At 38.9% G+C, this 14,140-nt stretch overlaps 1 protein-coding gene across 35 annotated transcripts in view; it reads left to right on the top strand.

Annotated features, from left to right (window-relative positions):
* The window catches only part of Macf1 (microtubule actin crosslinking factor 1), a 358,063-nt gene that overhangs the window by 318,548 nt on the left and 25,375 nt on the right, over window positions 1-14,140 (top strand). For all 35 annotated transcript variants that reach the window (XM_074080499.1, XM_074080502.1, XM_074080517.1 and 32 more), the window contains 18 exons: window positions 376-602; window positions 1,609-1,731; window positions 1,824-1,925; window positions 2,324-2,425; window positions 2,519-2,692; window positions 2,784-2,939; window positions 3,083-3,280; window positions 3,749-3,877; window positions 4,579-4,752; window positions 7,778-7,933; window positions 8,025-8,231; window positions 8,370-8,489; window positions 9,148-9,317; window positions 10,346-10,505; window positions 11,314-11,508; window positions 11,853-11,981; window positions 13,104-13,247; window positions 13,628-13,816. In XM_074080499.1, the coding sequence (XP_073936600.1) occupies window positions 376-602; window positions 1,609-1,731; window positions 1,824-1,925; window positions 2,324-2,425; window positions 2,519-2,692; window positions 2,784-2,939; window positions 3,083-3,280; window positions 3,749-3,877; window positions 4,579-4,752; window positions 7,778-7,933; window positions 8,025-8,231; window positions 8,370-8,489; window positions 9,148-9,317; window positions 10,346-10,505; window positions 11,314-11,508; window positions 11,853-11,981; window positions 13,104-13,247; window positions 13,628-13,816 (2,855 nt within the window). The remainder of the gene's footprint in view (window positions 1-375; window positions 603-1,608; window positions 1,732-1,823; window positions 1,926-2,323; window positions 2,426-2,518; window positions 2,693-2,783; window positions 2,940-3,082; window positions 3,281-3,748; window positions 3,878-4,578; window positions 4,753-7,777; window positions 7,934-8,024; window positions 8,232-8,369; window positions 8,490-9,147; window positions 9,318-10,345; window positions 10,506-11,313; window positions 11,509-11,852; window positions 11,982-13,103; window positions 13,248-13,627; window positions 13,817-14,140) is intronic.

Here is a 14,140-nt window from a genome sequence, read left to right as displayed (position 1 = left end):
TTATGTTAGAAATTTACAGATTACTTCTATGATCTCTATTTGTGAGGGACCAACATAAACAGAGTATGCTAATGTAGAAAGAATAGTGATAAAGCTGAGGAGGAAAACTGCCCTAAGTTCTAAAATTTGGAGCTATTTTTAAAGGATAGTTTCACCGAAAAATGTGTTATTTTTATTGTTGTGCCAGGTAGGGGAACATTGTGGCATTTCTTTATGTATTTATTTATTTTATTGGCTGTAATGATGTTTGAACTCAGGGCCCTGCAGGCAAGTGGTAAGCAGGTGCTCTACCACTTGAGCTACTCTGCCAGCCCTAGATGGAACTTCTAATTTCAAGTACTTGAAGAAGTACTATTCACATCTCTACCTCCTCAGAAATCCAGGACAAACTGGATCAAATGGTATTCTTCTGGGAGGACATCAAAGCTCGGGCTGAGGAGCGAGAAATGAAATTCCTTGATGTCCTTGAATTAGCGGAGAAGTTCTGGTATGATATGGCAGCTCTCCTGACCACCATCAAAGACACCCAGGATATTGTCCATGACTTGGAAAGCCCAGGCATTGACCCATCCATCATCAAGCAGCAGGTCGAAGCTGCTGAGGTAATAAAAAGGGTGGGGTGGGGGGAAGCACACTTTGCATGCATCCTCTAGCAAAGCAGTTCATCCAAGTTTTGTTCTGTTTTGTTTGCTGTTGCTTTGGTGTTTGTTTGTTTTGTTTGTTTTTAGTTTGTTGTTTTCCCTTTTTTTTTTTTTTTTTTTTTTTTTCCTGTACTGGGGATTGAACCCAGGGTCTTACACATGCTAGGCAAGTACTCTACTATGTTTTTGAGGGGGTTTTGGTTTGGTTTGGTTTGGGTTTCTTTGGGTTTTTGTTTTTTTTTTTTTTTAATCTCTCCCCTCCACTCCCCTCCAATGCTGAGAGTTGAACCCCAGTCCTCATGCATGCTAGGCAAGCACTCTAGCACTGAGCTAAGGCTCTAGGCCCTAAGTATGTTGTTAGCTGCTAATATAGTCCTCATCTCTTGTCCTTTTAGCATAAGCCAAGCCTATCTTGCCATTATATTTCTTATTTCTTTACTTCAGGTATTTTTTTCTTATAGAAACTCCCCCTCATCATCCCTCTCAGTGTTAGTCCATGAATCACATTTTAGGATCTGGCATAGAATTGACTTTTTCAAGGTTATAACGCCCAACACTCCTATTATTCTGGACCATCATCGCTGACATTTGTGACTTAGACTGGGTTATTTCTTTCATCCTTATTTGTATACTTCTCCATAATAGACTTATGGCTATAGATTATAATTCCTTGGAGGCAAGAAAGAATGAGCCATTGGTAAATTGTTGGAGATCATTGCACTTTTCCCATACTACCCACATTTCTAGTCCTCCTGACATTTTTAACATCATTTCATATTCTTGTGTCAACAATGACACTAGGAGTGGATAGCTGCACTATTCAGATAAAAGTTCATTCAAAACCTTTCATGAATTTGATGGTTCTGTTCAATGCTTGTTCTTGATGGGGTATATGCTGCATTTGCAAAGTTTGGGAGATTCTGTTTTGCTTTCTGCTTTGGCTCATGTTCTGTTCCTGTACATGTAGACTATTAAGGAGGAGACAGATGGTCTGCATGAGGAGTTGGAATTCATTCGAATCCTTGGAGCAGATTTGATTTTTGCCTGTGGAGAAACTGAGAAGCCTGAAGTGAAGAAGAGCATTGATGAGGTACGGGAATGGATAAAGAACTCAGATAAAATATTAGTGAGCTATGACTGGAGAGTAGTATTAAAAGAATCTGGTTGAATGTTTTTCCCCAGATGAATAATGCTTGGGAGAACTTAAACAAAACATGGAAAGAAAGGCTGGAAAAACTTGAGGATGCCATGCAAGCTGCTGTGCAGTATCAGGACACTCTGCAGGTGAGAGGCTGGGAAATGATTATCAAAGAAGTACAAGTTGTGTTTTCCCTTAGTCATTTTCCAAATTTGGTGCAAGAGTGAATCACTTCCACAGCACTGGAACATTCTCAAACCCAAGTCAGTGATGTTTCCACTTCTAGTAAGAACAGTACTGCCATATGTTCAAGTTTGTACTCCTGACATTTTTATCATCATTGCATACTCATCATATTTATGATGATACTCATTCAGCTAACCAATAAAGCTAGTCTTTTGTGGAAGTCACTGCTTGCTAGAGGTTCTAAACCCAGATTATTGTAAAGCACAACATTGGCAAGGCTAATGCTAATCTCTCCCAACTTCTTAGGTTCTTGTTTTTTACTTTTGTTTTTATGTTTTTTTGTTTTTTTGTTTTTTAGGCTATGTTTGACTGGCTAGATAACACTGTGATCAAACTATGCACCATGCCCCCAGTGGGCACGGACCTCAACACTGTCAAAGATCAGTTAAATGAGATGAAGGTTTGTATCCAAGAATGGCTTTAGAAGAAGAGTTGCTTCTTTGTAGTTATTAAAGACTAGCTTTGATATTAACATTAAGTGCATCTTTGATAGGAATTCAAAGTTGAAGTTTACCAACAGCAAATTGAGATGGAGAAGCTCAATCACCAGGGCGAATTGATGTTAAAGAAAGCTACTGATGAAACAGACAGAGACATTATACGAGAACCACTGACAGAACTCAAACACCTCTGGGAGAACCTGTGTGAGAAAATTGCCCACAGACAGGTAAAGTGAATGGTACAGTACATAAATGAGCTTCTGTCTGCCCTTTTATAATCTCCTAACAAATGTTCCTTTTCTGTCTTGTTCTGAGCAGCATAAGCTAGAAGGTGCTCTCTTGGCCCTTGGCCAGTTCCAGCATGCCTTAGAGGAACTAATGAGTTGGCTGACTCACACTGAAGAATTGCTAGATGCTCAGAGACCAATAAGTGGAGACCCAAAAGTCATTGAAGTTGAACTTGCAAAGCACCATGTAAGTATTTTCATTTTTCATCTCTAACTCTGTTGTTTTGAGACCGGATAGTGCCACAGAAGCTTTCCAATGTTGTGTGTACCTTAAGGAACCAGGCTTGATGGTATTTACAGATATAAATTATGTCATTCAACATTTTTCAGGTTCTTAAAAATGATGTTTTGGCTCATCAAGCCACAGTGGAAACAGTCAACAAAGCTGGCAATGAACTTCTTGAATCTAGTGCTGGAGATGATGCCAGCAGCTTAAGGAGCCGTTTGGAAACTATGAACCAGTGCTGGGAGTCAGTGCTGCAGAAAACAGAAGAGAGGGAGCAGCAGCTTCAGTCAACACTACAGCAGGTATGTGCGTCGTGCAAGCGAGGTAAGAAGAGCTGTGCAGATTGCAGCACTTGGGGAAGTCAGAGAAAGGAAAGCATTTGAGGTAGAACCCCTGTGAAACTTGTCTGAAAAGAGCAGCTTTGGATTGGTTTATAGCTCAGTTTCTTTATTTACTATTTACTATAATCAGCCTTGTTTAGAGATTCAGGTTTTTCCTGGATTGGGTCAAGTCCCTCCCTATTCAACAGTGCCTTAGTCAGTCCATTTATCAGATTTTATTAGACATCTATACTTTGCAATAGTGAGGGCTGAAGGATTCTGCTAAATCCTAACAATAAATAGACTATGCCAATCCAGCAACAGAACCACTGTGCCTGAGAGCAGCTCCAAATCCCGACTTCACAATAAATCCTTTATAGGATTTAGAAAGTTTACTTCTGAAGCTGAGAAATACCTGCTGACACTGCTAATATGTCTTTTTCTCAAAAGGCCCAGGGTTTCCACAGTGAAATTGAAGATTTCCTCTTGGAACTGACTAGAATGGAGAGCCAGCTTTCTGCCTCTAAGCCCACAGGAGGACTTCCTGAAACTGCTAGGGAGCAGCTTGATACACACATGGTAACAACAGTTTCTTCCAATTAATCATAAGCATCCCACATTCAGTAGCCTCTTTCTGAGTTCAAAGCAATGTATATCTGGGAATCTACAAAACTAGTGCATTTTTATCAGTAGTGTAGTACAACCTTGGGTATTGCTGCTCATCTACAAACTTCACTACCAAGCCATGGGCAGCAGTAGTAAAGGGAAGAGTTGCCTCAAAATGCCTTGGTAAGCTAGTAAATTTTAAGTTGATCTATTTATTAAGTACACAATATTATCTAGAAGGTGGGAGCATCTCCCAGACAAATACATACCACAAATATGTTTGTATTTAAGAAGACTACTCGGTGGGAGTTTAGAAAAATCAGACAGATTCTAACAGTATTTCAAGAAAGCATGCTGAGAACAAAAGACAACATCATTTCTAGGCAAATCCTTCATGAAAACAGGAAATTTCTGAGGACTATTTTTGTGATATTTGCTCCTAAAAGAAAATCTTTATATTTACTTGGTGACAAAATTATTTTAGTATTAAGGAAAAATAGTGAACTTTACTTCATAACAGCTCAGCCATCGAACTGAATCCAAAAGAGCCTGTTAAATCAAGATGAGGCTTTCCTGGATTTTTTCAGATTGTTAATGAATCTGTGGTTGGGGGGAGGAGTGGGGTGTCTTCCGGGAATGGGTATTATCAATGTTTTTCCTGTCTTTTCTTTTAGGAACTCTATTCCCAGCTGAAAGCCAAGGAGGAGACTTATAATCATTTGCTTGACAAGGGCAGGCTCATGCTCCTGAGCCGTGACGATTCTGGGTCTGGCTCTAAAACAGAGCAGAGTGTGGTACTCTTGGAACAGAAGTGGCATATAGTTAGCAGTAAGATGGAAGAAAGAAAGGTATCAGCACAAAACACAGTTTGTTTAGTGATTGCATGTAATTGCCATATTGTTTCCGTGAAGATTTTTCTAAGGCTAATATATTGTAACAGAAGTTGTAAGCCAAACACCAGTAGCTCATGCCTGTAATCTCAACTACTTGGTATGCAGAGATCAGAAAGATTGAAGTTTGAAGCCATCCTAGCCAAATAGTTTGAGAGACCTCAACACTAAAATAACTGCAAAATGGGCTGGAGATGTTCCTCAAGCAGTAAGGCACCAGCCTGCTTTGCAAGTGCAAAATCCGGAGTTCAAACCCCGTCCCACCAAAAAGAAGTTGCAGAATGGATACCCTCAGAATTGGCTTTGTACTAATCAAGCTATCTTCTATTTTCCATCTGTGTCAATTTGCATTGATGATACTAGTTTCTTTTGATACTGCTTTTTATAATTATTCATTCCTCTTCTCCATCTACCAGTTAAGATATCACTGCCTGTTACTGTTTAGTGATGAGCTTTATGTTCTATATTAATCACCAAGTAGCGTTCCTACTTAAGAACAGCTTTGGGCTGCAGGCATGGCTCATGTAGAAGAGTGCCTGCCTAGCCGGGCCCTGAGTTCAAACCCCAATACCACCCCCAAAAAAACCCCAAAGTTTTGCTGGAGATGGTGACTTGGAATTGAGTGGGTGGGGACAAGACGTAAATCACCCTTTTCCCATTATTCTCCAAAACTGAGTTCTCTTCTCTGTAATAGCAGAGAAAAGTGATTAGGAATCAAAGCATTTGCCCCAGAAGATTATTTTTTATGAGAACAAAGTTTCATTCTATTCTTTGTTGGTCAGATCAGGTGTAAATATACATACAAACCTGTTGACTATATCCACTCATTAAATAGTTGAGCAATGTGTATCAGACACTGTGTTAAGCTTCATAAAAACTTAATTGAATGGACCCTGTCATTATGTGAATTAGTGGACAGAAAGACATACAACAGGTATGCACACATATAAATGAACATTTTCAGAGAGACATTAATTTTGTGGAATTCTTCTACGAAGGGTTAGGCCATTTTGGGATAGGAAGAATGTCCAAAGGACCTGAGTATGTGGCTGTGTTCTAATCCTTGGATAGGTTGTCATCTATAATTCCTGCAGAAGGCAGAACTGAAACGAATTAGAACCTAAGGCAGATCTGGCTTATAATCAAGAAGTTTCCTGGCCAGGTGTGGTGATGCACATCTATAATCCCAGCAATTGGAGGTTCAGACAAAAGAATCTCAAGTTCAAAGCCAACCTGGGCTACATAGGAGATACTGTCTCAAAAAAATTTTTTTCCTAATAGTGGAGCAGAATGCCTCAAACCATAATCACCCATCCTTGGAACTGATCAAGCAAACCCAGATATCAAGGATAGTTACATCTGATTTTGTAGGAACATGACATTTTAGGATCAATAAAATTTATTGAATGTGAATGGTACTATATTAAAGCATAGAGATATATCGATGTGGAAAGAAAGAATTCTTTCTATCTTGGAACTTGCAGTGTATTAGTTTTTAAACATGTCTGTGATAGATTTGAGATAGACTTCATTTTCCACCTCAATTGTTTAGATTGGGTTTTGTTTTTTGTTTTTTGGGTTTTTTTAAAGTACTGGGGTTTCAACCTAAGGCCTCACTCATGCTAGACAAACACCAAAGAGCTACATCCCCAGCTGTGTACATTTTTATAATATTCGTTATATGTGGGTTTTTGTTGTTGTTTTTATTAAGGATGTTTCAAAAGTAACCTGAAAGCAAGAAAAGAAAAATAAAAATTACACGTAACCTAATCAGCTACAGTTAATAGAAAGTAATATTTTAGGGTACATTTTAAAGTTTTTTTCCTGCAAATATATTTATTTTTAACATTTTGGATTTATTCACTTTTTTTTTTTTTAAACCCAAATCCCAAATATCAGAGTTTGTGGAGAAATTTATTCTGCTGTGACAGGACTAGTCTTTGAGTATTCCATTCATCACTTCTTTAGCACAGATTTCTCAGCATAGCAGCCTTTTTTCTTCCACTGTGGCAAAATAGATGTTGCTGGAATCTATGGGAAATTGGGTCAGTAAATCAGGAAAAACCGATCTGTTTTAAACAAAGATCAAGTTTTGAGGGTTTTTTTTTTTTGCACCTCAGGCCAAAATGTGTGCATCGTGCATGATAATTGAGAACCTCTTCATTTTTTTTTTCATGTTCAACATGTATTTTTTTTAATTATTCATTTATTTACATGTGTGTACATTGGGTCATTTGTCCCCCGCCCTCAGATATATTCACTTTTAATAGCCTATCATTATTTTACTCTGTCTGATAAGTGGGCTAAAGGCAGAAGTGATCACTAAGATGTTGGGGGTCCCTGAGGCTGGAGCTTGTGAACTCTGGAATTTAGGGGTATTCGCAGAGAAAAGCCCCTGTCCTGAGTGAGTTATTATTTTTGCCACTCTGATTAAGATCAAGTTATCTGAAAATTTATATCCAGTGTGGCTAGATTTTTGCCCAGAATTTCATGGCTTCTCTTTGTGCTTGTAGCATAAGCATGTGTTTCAGACTCAGGCATCGCATGCACCATATTTTCTGAAAATACATATTTAAACAAAAAGCACTGCAGTGAACATCATCTTTACAGCTTTTCATTTAGTTATCTGTACACTACAGAATGTACATGGCAGGAAACACGCTGCCCAAGCAGGCTGTCACCACTAACATTTATTAACATTTATTGAATAGTTTTACACTGCTCTTAAATGTCCTGGAAGTGGAGAGTGGCCAAGAAAACTTAGCCGCTAATTGTCCTCTTTCCCCTTCCATGTACGTAGTTCTTGTCCACTTGTCCTCAGTTCCAGCCGCTAACATTAAATGTCCCTTTCATTTGTTTGGAGGTTATATTTAGAGCTCATTGCATTTGGTATATAATTCATGCCTTTGTCATTGAAGTTATAATTTCTGAATTTGGCACTTTTTGTGTGTGTGTGTGTGTGTGTGTTTTATTTAAAATTCAGTCAAAGCTGGAAGAAGCTCTCAACCTGGCAACAGAATTCCAGAATTCTTTACAAGAATTTATCAACTGGCTCACTCTGGCAGAACAAAGTTTAAACATTGCTTCTTCCCCCAGCTTGATTCTAAACACTGTCCTTTCCCAGATAGAGGAACACAAGGTAACTATGACCTACCTTTTGAAGGGATTCATGGAAAGGAGTGCTCCTTTACCTTATTTTAAGCTTAAAAAGAACAAAATTGTTCCCTCAGGTCTTTGCTAATGAAGTAAATGCTCATCGAGACCAAATCATTGAACTGGATCAAACCGGAAATCAGTTAAAGTTCCTTAGCCAAAAACAAGATGTTGTTCTGATCAAGAATTTGTTGGTTAGCGTCCAGTCTCGGTGGGAGAAGGTTGTCCAGCGATCTATAGAAAGGGGGCGGTCACTAGATGATGCCAGAAAACGGGCAAAACAAGTAAGTTATGAAAGAAAGACATTTATTTATTAAATAACCTTGGGCTGCATGTCTTGAATATCTAGAATGATTCTTATGAACAAGTTATACAGTTTGCATATTTGCTCCTGTTGCAGCTTGTTTCTTATTTAATTGTAGTTCCATGAAGCTTGGAAAAAACTGATTGATTGGTTAGAAGATGCAGAGAGTCATCTGGATGCAGAACTGGAAATATCCAATGACCCAGACAAAATCAAACTTCAGCTTTCTAAACATAAGGTAAAGCAGTTAATTGTTATTAGGTCCTGAGCTTGATAGTTAGTAAAACTTACAGCTTGCTAAAAACAGAAATCAGAGCTAGTTAAAAGCAAAAGACAATTTATTAATGTTAAAGAGTCAAGATAATGAAGCCAGGGTTCCTTTTTTTATTAGCTTGTGGTGCTGGGGATCAAACCTAGGGCCTTGTACATTTCAGGAAAGCACTCTACCACCAGCCCCAGGGTTTCTTTTTGTTGTTGTTGTTGTTGTGTCTTTTTTTGGCAGTTCTGGGATTTGAATTCATGGTCACAATTATAGGCAGGCACTCTACTGCTTGAGCCATGCCTCCAGCACCAGGGTTCCATTTTACATCTAGACACTGTCTAACTAGATTTGTGCTTTTAAATAGCAGTTGAAGCAAAGTGATTATAGGAGTAACCAGCCAATACTATAGGCTTTTAGAAATTTCCATGCACTGTTACATATGGCATAAATAAAAAATGATGATTTTCTTAAGAAAAGCTTTTTTAGTTTTTGTCATACTATGTTTGCCTTCTAACCTGAAAACTCATTTTTTTGTTGTTGTTCCTCCAAATCATTACATTTGTTTTCTGAACCTTGGACTTTGTGCCATCATCTGATTTTTAACATGTTTTTTCTTTTCTTTTGGGAAACATAGGAGTTTCAGAAAACTCTTGGTGGCAAGCAGCCTGTGTATGATACCACAATTAGAACTGGTAGAGCACTAAAAGAGAAAACTTTGCTTGCCGATGATGCTCAGAAACTCGACAACTTATTGGGAGAAGTCAGAGACAAATGGGATACTGTTTGTGGCAAGTCTGTAGAGCGGTGAGCATGATTATTCCCTTCAAGGGTCTGTATGACATACCAAAGTAACTAAGAGACTTCTACTGAATTAAAACAGTGATGAACATAATGCATCTTAAATCTAAGAGATTCTAAATTCAAAGAGTTATAGGTGATCTGAATGAAAATGTCTTAAAATTCTTGGTTTTAACCAGTACTTTACTGTTTAGCAAGGGAAAGTACCATAAAATCAAGCCAAGAGTAATAGATTAATAATTCTTAAGTATTTTTAAATCGCCAGTTTGTAATATCAATAACCTGTGTTACTGAATGCTCTCACCTGTATCTGGTACAAATCCTCAGCATGCATTCAACCATAAAAGTCTTTGACCTTTACTAAGTAGCTACTACCAGATGTATGCCAAACAATGCTACTAATCAGTAATCCTCATAAAAACTCGTGGGTACTATTATTATTCCCATTTTACAGATAAGGAAAAATAAGAATAATAACAAATATGTTTTTTAACTCCTCCCCCCCAGGCTACTCAGCTTCAAAGTGGCAGAGATGGGGTTTGAACTTAAGCAGTTTGGTTCTAAGAGTTGTACTTTTATCCACTTATACCTACTATGTTATACTAAATATTACATCCATGTACTATTTACACTCCCAAATTTTTAATGAGGCAAATGGGGTTCAAAAAGCTAGCGAGATAGTCCAGGGTAGCACAACTGGTATAGAGCCAGAAGCTGAACTGGACCAAAACCATCATTCTCTGCTTATAGTACTATAAGGTAATTATCACAGTCCTTGGGTTGTTAGAGTATGATCTTGTGTTGTTGTATTATAAACTATGCAAAGAACATCTATACATATCCCCTGTGCCACACTTAATCCATTCTAGAGAAGGTTTTATTAAAAATGTCTGGGCATCTATTTTAGTCACTTACTCTCTTTCTAACTATTGTAACATGGATGTCACTCTTCACGCAACATTCCAGCAGTCAGAATTATGAGCTATTTAAAAAAAGAATCCGTAAAAACAGTGGGGTTTGCATGCTTTTCTCAGGCAACACAAGCTGGAAGAAGCCCTGTTGTTTTCTGGCCAGTTCATGGATGCTTTGCAGGCCCTGGTTGACTGGCTGTACAAGGTGGAGCCACAGCTGGCTGAGGACCAGCCAGTGCATGGGGACCTTGACCTTGTCATGAACCTCATGGATGCCCATAAGGTGAGGGGTGAGATTTAGGCTTCATGTAAGACAAAGCCATATGTTCTGCTTTGTGTGCCCTTTGCTCTATGTTAACCGTCTAGGGGAGAAAGAGACCCTGACAACCTGTTTTTGCTGAGAGGTAGTCTCTTATTTTTGTGTGTTTAAACCAACTTTTGGTGGGATTCTACCTCAGTTGCAAAGAATCTACCAAAATTGGTTCGATTGAGATTAGGTAATGTGTAAAGTTCACTCTAAGGTTCTCCCTCTTCTTACTTGTTTTTGGTTGAATTACCAACTGAATTTAAATTCAGAAGGAGACCCTTACAAGACCCATTTCCACTAATGCCTGAAATGGAAATGCCTAAGATGGAGATTTTTTTTTTTAAACCTAACAAGCCTACATCGTGCACACAACCATGTGTGCACTATACCTGTCGCTTTGAGCTGCATAATATCTTCGTGCTTCAGCAAAAAGAACTCAACTTTATGTTGAAATTTTATCACATTCTTACTCTATGCACTGCAGAGGTAGTCTTATTTATCTCCCGTAATTCTGGAAGTGTTAGTGTGATTAATCCCGTTTTACAGATGAGGAAACTGGGACTCGAGATTAGCACCTTACCCAAATTGACATAGCTCATAAATGCTTGAGCTAATGTGTAAAGCCACATCTTCTGATTCTTTCTTACATATCATTCTGCCTTCTGTGCATAAAAAAAGACCCATAATTAGAACCTATTATGAAAGTGAGCACTTTCTCTGTGGTTTTGCTTCTTGGACTCAAAATATTTATTAGACAGACTTACTCTCCTATCCTCTTTTCTAGGTTTTCCAGAAGGAACTGGGAAAGCGAACAGGCACTGTTCAAGTCCTGAAGCGCTCAGGGAGAGAACTGATTGAGAACAGCCGAGATGACACCACCTGGGTAAAAGGGCAGCTCCAAGAACTAAGCACTCGCTGGGACACTGTGTGCAAACTCTCTGTTTCCAAGCAAAGCCGACTTGAGCAGGCCTTAAAACAGGTAAGAAACATTTTTTTGATCAGGACTTTTAGGATCCAAGGCAGAGGATCCTAGTGGTTTAGTTTCTTTCTCAGGACCAGTTCCAGTCAGTCTTAAAATGAACATAAAGTAAAAAAGTTGATTTTCTGAATGTTCCGTAAGATTTTAACAGTTGTCTGTGTTGAAGAAATAAATTTGGCTGACTTTCAAAGGTCTAAAAATGGAAGATGACCTTTGTGAAGCTTTGACATCAGGTGCCTGTAATGCACTAAAAAGTTTGGTCCCATCCCTTTCTCTGGCTTGCCCCAGTGTCCAGGAACTTGGAGGAAGAGAGAGATCTAGTCTTTTATGCTTGGTTATTTCAGGCAGAAGAGTTTCGGGACACGGTCCACATGCTGTTGGAGTGGCTTTCTGAAGCAGAGCAAACCCTTCGCTTTCGGGGGGCACTTCCTGATGACACAGAGGCCCTGCAGTCTCTCATTGACACCCATAAGGTAATCCAGCCCCAGGGTTCAGTAACTTACACTATCCTCCATGGTGAGAGCTGCCTGTCATGAAAGGAAAACAATATTTACTTAGAAATATCAAACCTCATATGAAAAGAAACAAAACCAGAGTGGACCAGCTTATTGACTTAGAAATGAGAGGGAAGTGACTGGTTGTTTTTTTGTAGCATCTTAAAGATGAGCATTAGTTTTATTTATTTATTTATTTTTTGCCAGTACTAGAATTTTAACTCAGCCTTGCGCAAGCAGTTCTATCACTTGAGCCATGCCTTAGTCCCAGCATTCGTTAATTTTTGGAAAAAGTAACTTATGTTGGTTGTAAACAAGAAAAACAACATAGCATTCTATAAAGAAAATACAGACCGTTCCCCATTCTTTTCACCTTCAGATGCCTTTGTGTGACTTTCCTTATGTCATTAGCTTTGGTTTGATCCCCAGAACTACTTAGCAAGCTGCAGTACCTGAGGCCTTAGTCTGCCCTTAATGAAGTGGAAAATAATTGTTTCCTTTTTTAATTTTCATGTTACCAACCAGAGATTTTTTTTTTTATTATTCATATGTGCATACAAGGCTTGGGTCATTTCTCCCCCCTGCCCCCACCCCCTCCCTTACCACCCACTCTGCCCCCTTCCTCTCCCCCCTACCCCCTCAATACCCAGCAGAAACTATTTTGTCCTTATCTTTAATTTTCCAACCAGAGATTTTAATCATGGTTTTCTCTTTGTACTATGTTGTGGGTATTTGAGAAATATTGTTGTGGTTATAGCTGTCATTACCTTTTTCAAAGATAAATATATTTACAAATATGAAAGTGAATAAAAATAATATTCAAAAAAGAGACAAACTAATTCAGAATAGGAAAAAGGATATATCTCTGTGTCCTAGTCCTTGTTGTCATCTGTAGCAGAAAAAGTCATTCTTGGATACACCTCTCACTTTTCCCACATCTTTTAGAATTAGATAGAAAATGCCAGAGACACCTAGATGCTTTAAGAGGCCTGGGTTAACACATGTAGGGGAAAAAAAGCCCTGAAATTTCTTTCCCCTCTCAGTATAAATTAATGGTATTGATAGAGTAGATTTTTTAAGGTTTGACTCTTGTTTGTTTAGGAATTCATGAAGAAAGTGGAAGAAAAGCAAGTGGATGTAAATGCAGCGGTAGCCATGGGAGAAATCATCCTGGGTGTCTGCCATCCTGATTGCATCACGACTATCAAACACTGGATCACAATCATCCGAGCTCGATTTGAGGAGGTAAGTCACACACACCCAGTGAAGTGGAATTACAGTGAATGAATACTGCAGGGAAGGAATCTTCACTGTGAATATCTGAACAAAAATTAAGTTAGCATTTTAATAAAGACTTCTTGGTAAGGTGTAGCCATCTGGAAAAATAGTGCTGGTATAGAGACATGTGAATCATTTGGCTTCTAGGGGACGTATTTTGTGTTTTACTTCCCTCCTTCCTGAAAAGTGCTCCATTTAATAGAATGTGCTAGATTTGCTTTTAGGAAAGCTGACTGCTTAGGTGGTCTCTTGCCTAAACAGTTGTTAATTTGGATCGGTGAAAAGGGGGTTTAAAACAAAGGGATGTGCTTAACTAAAAGAGGCCATGGTTTCCTTCTCTCTCTTAGGTCCTAACGTGGGCGAAGCAGCACCAGCAGCGCCTAGAAGCAGCCCTGTCAGAACTGGTGGCTAATGCCGAGCTGCTAGAAGAACTTCTGGCATGGATCCAGTGGGCTGAGACTACCCTCATTCAGCGGGATCAGGAGCCAATCCCTCAGAATATCGACCGAGTTAAAGCCCTTATTGCTGAGCATCAGGTATCCTAACTTCACTGATGTTTTCTGTGTAATCATGGAACCCATTTCCTTCACCCTGTGAATTTGTTCATTGCTACTACATGAATTACCACAGCAGCTTAAAACAGCACACTCCTTTCTCACGGTTTCCATGGGTCAGGAGTGTGGACATGACTTAGCTGAATCTTCTTAGGATCTCTCCAGGTTGAAATCAAGGCCTCCTCCAGTACTACGGTTCTCATCTGGAGTTCAAGATCCTCTTCCAGTCTGACTCAGTTTATTGGCAGAATGCAGTTCCTTGCAGTTATAGGACTGAGTTCTCCATTTATTGATGGCTTTCAACAA

This window comes from Castor canadensis, chromosome 7 (genome assembly GCF_047511655.1).
Source record: "Castor canadensis chromosome 7, mCasCan1.hap1v2, whole genome shotgun sequence".
In the NCBI taxonomy this organism is placed as follows: domain Eukaryota; kingdom Metazoa; phylum Chordata; class Mammalia; order Rodentia; family Castoridae; genus Castor; species Castor canadensis.
Note: the sequence above shows the minus strand (reverse complement) of the source record. Positions and strands in the feature narration are given on the sequence as shown.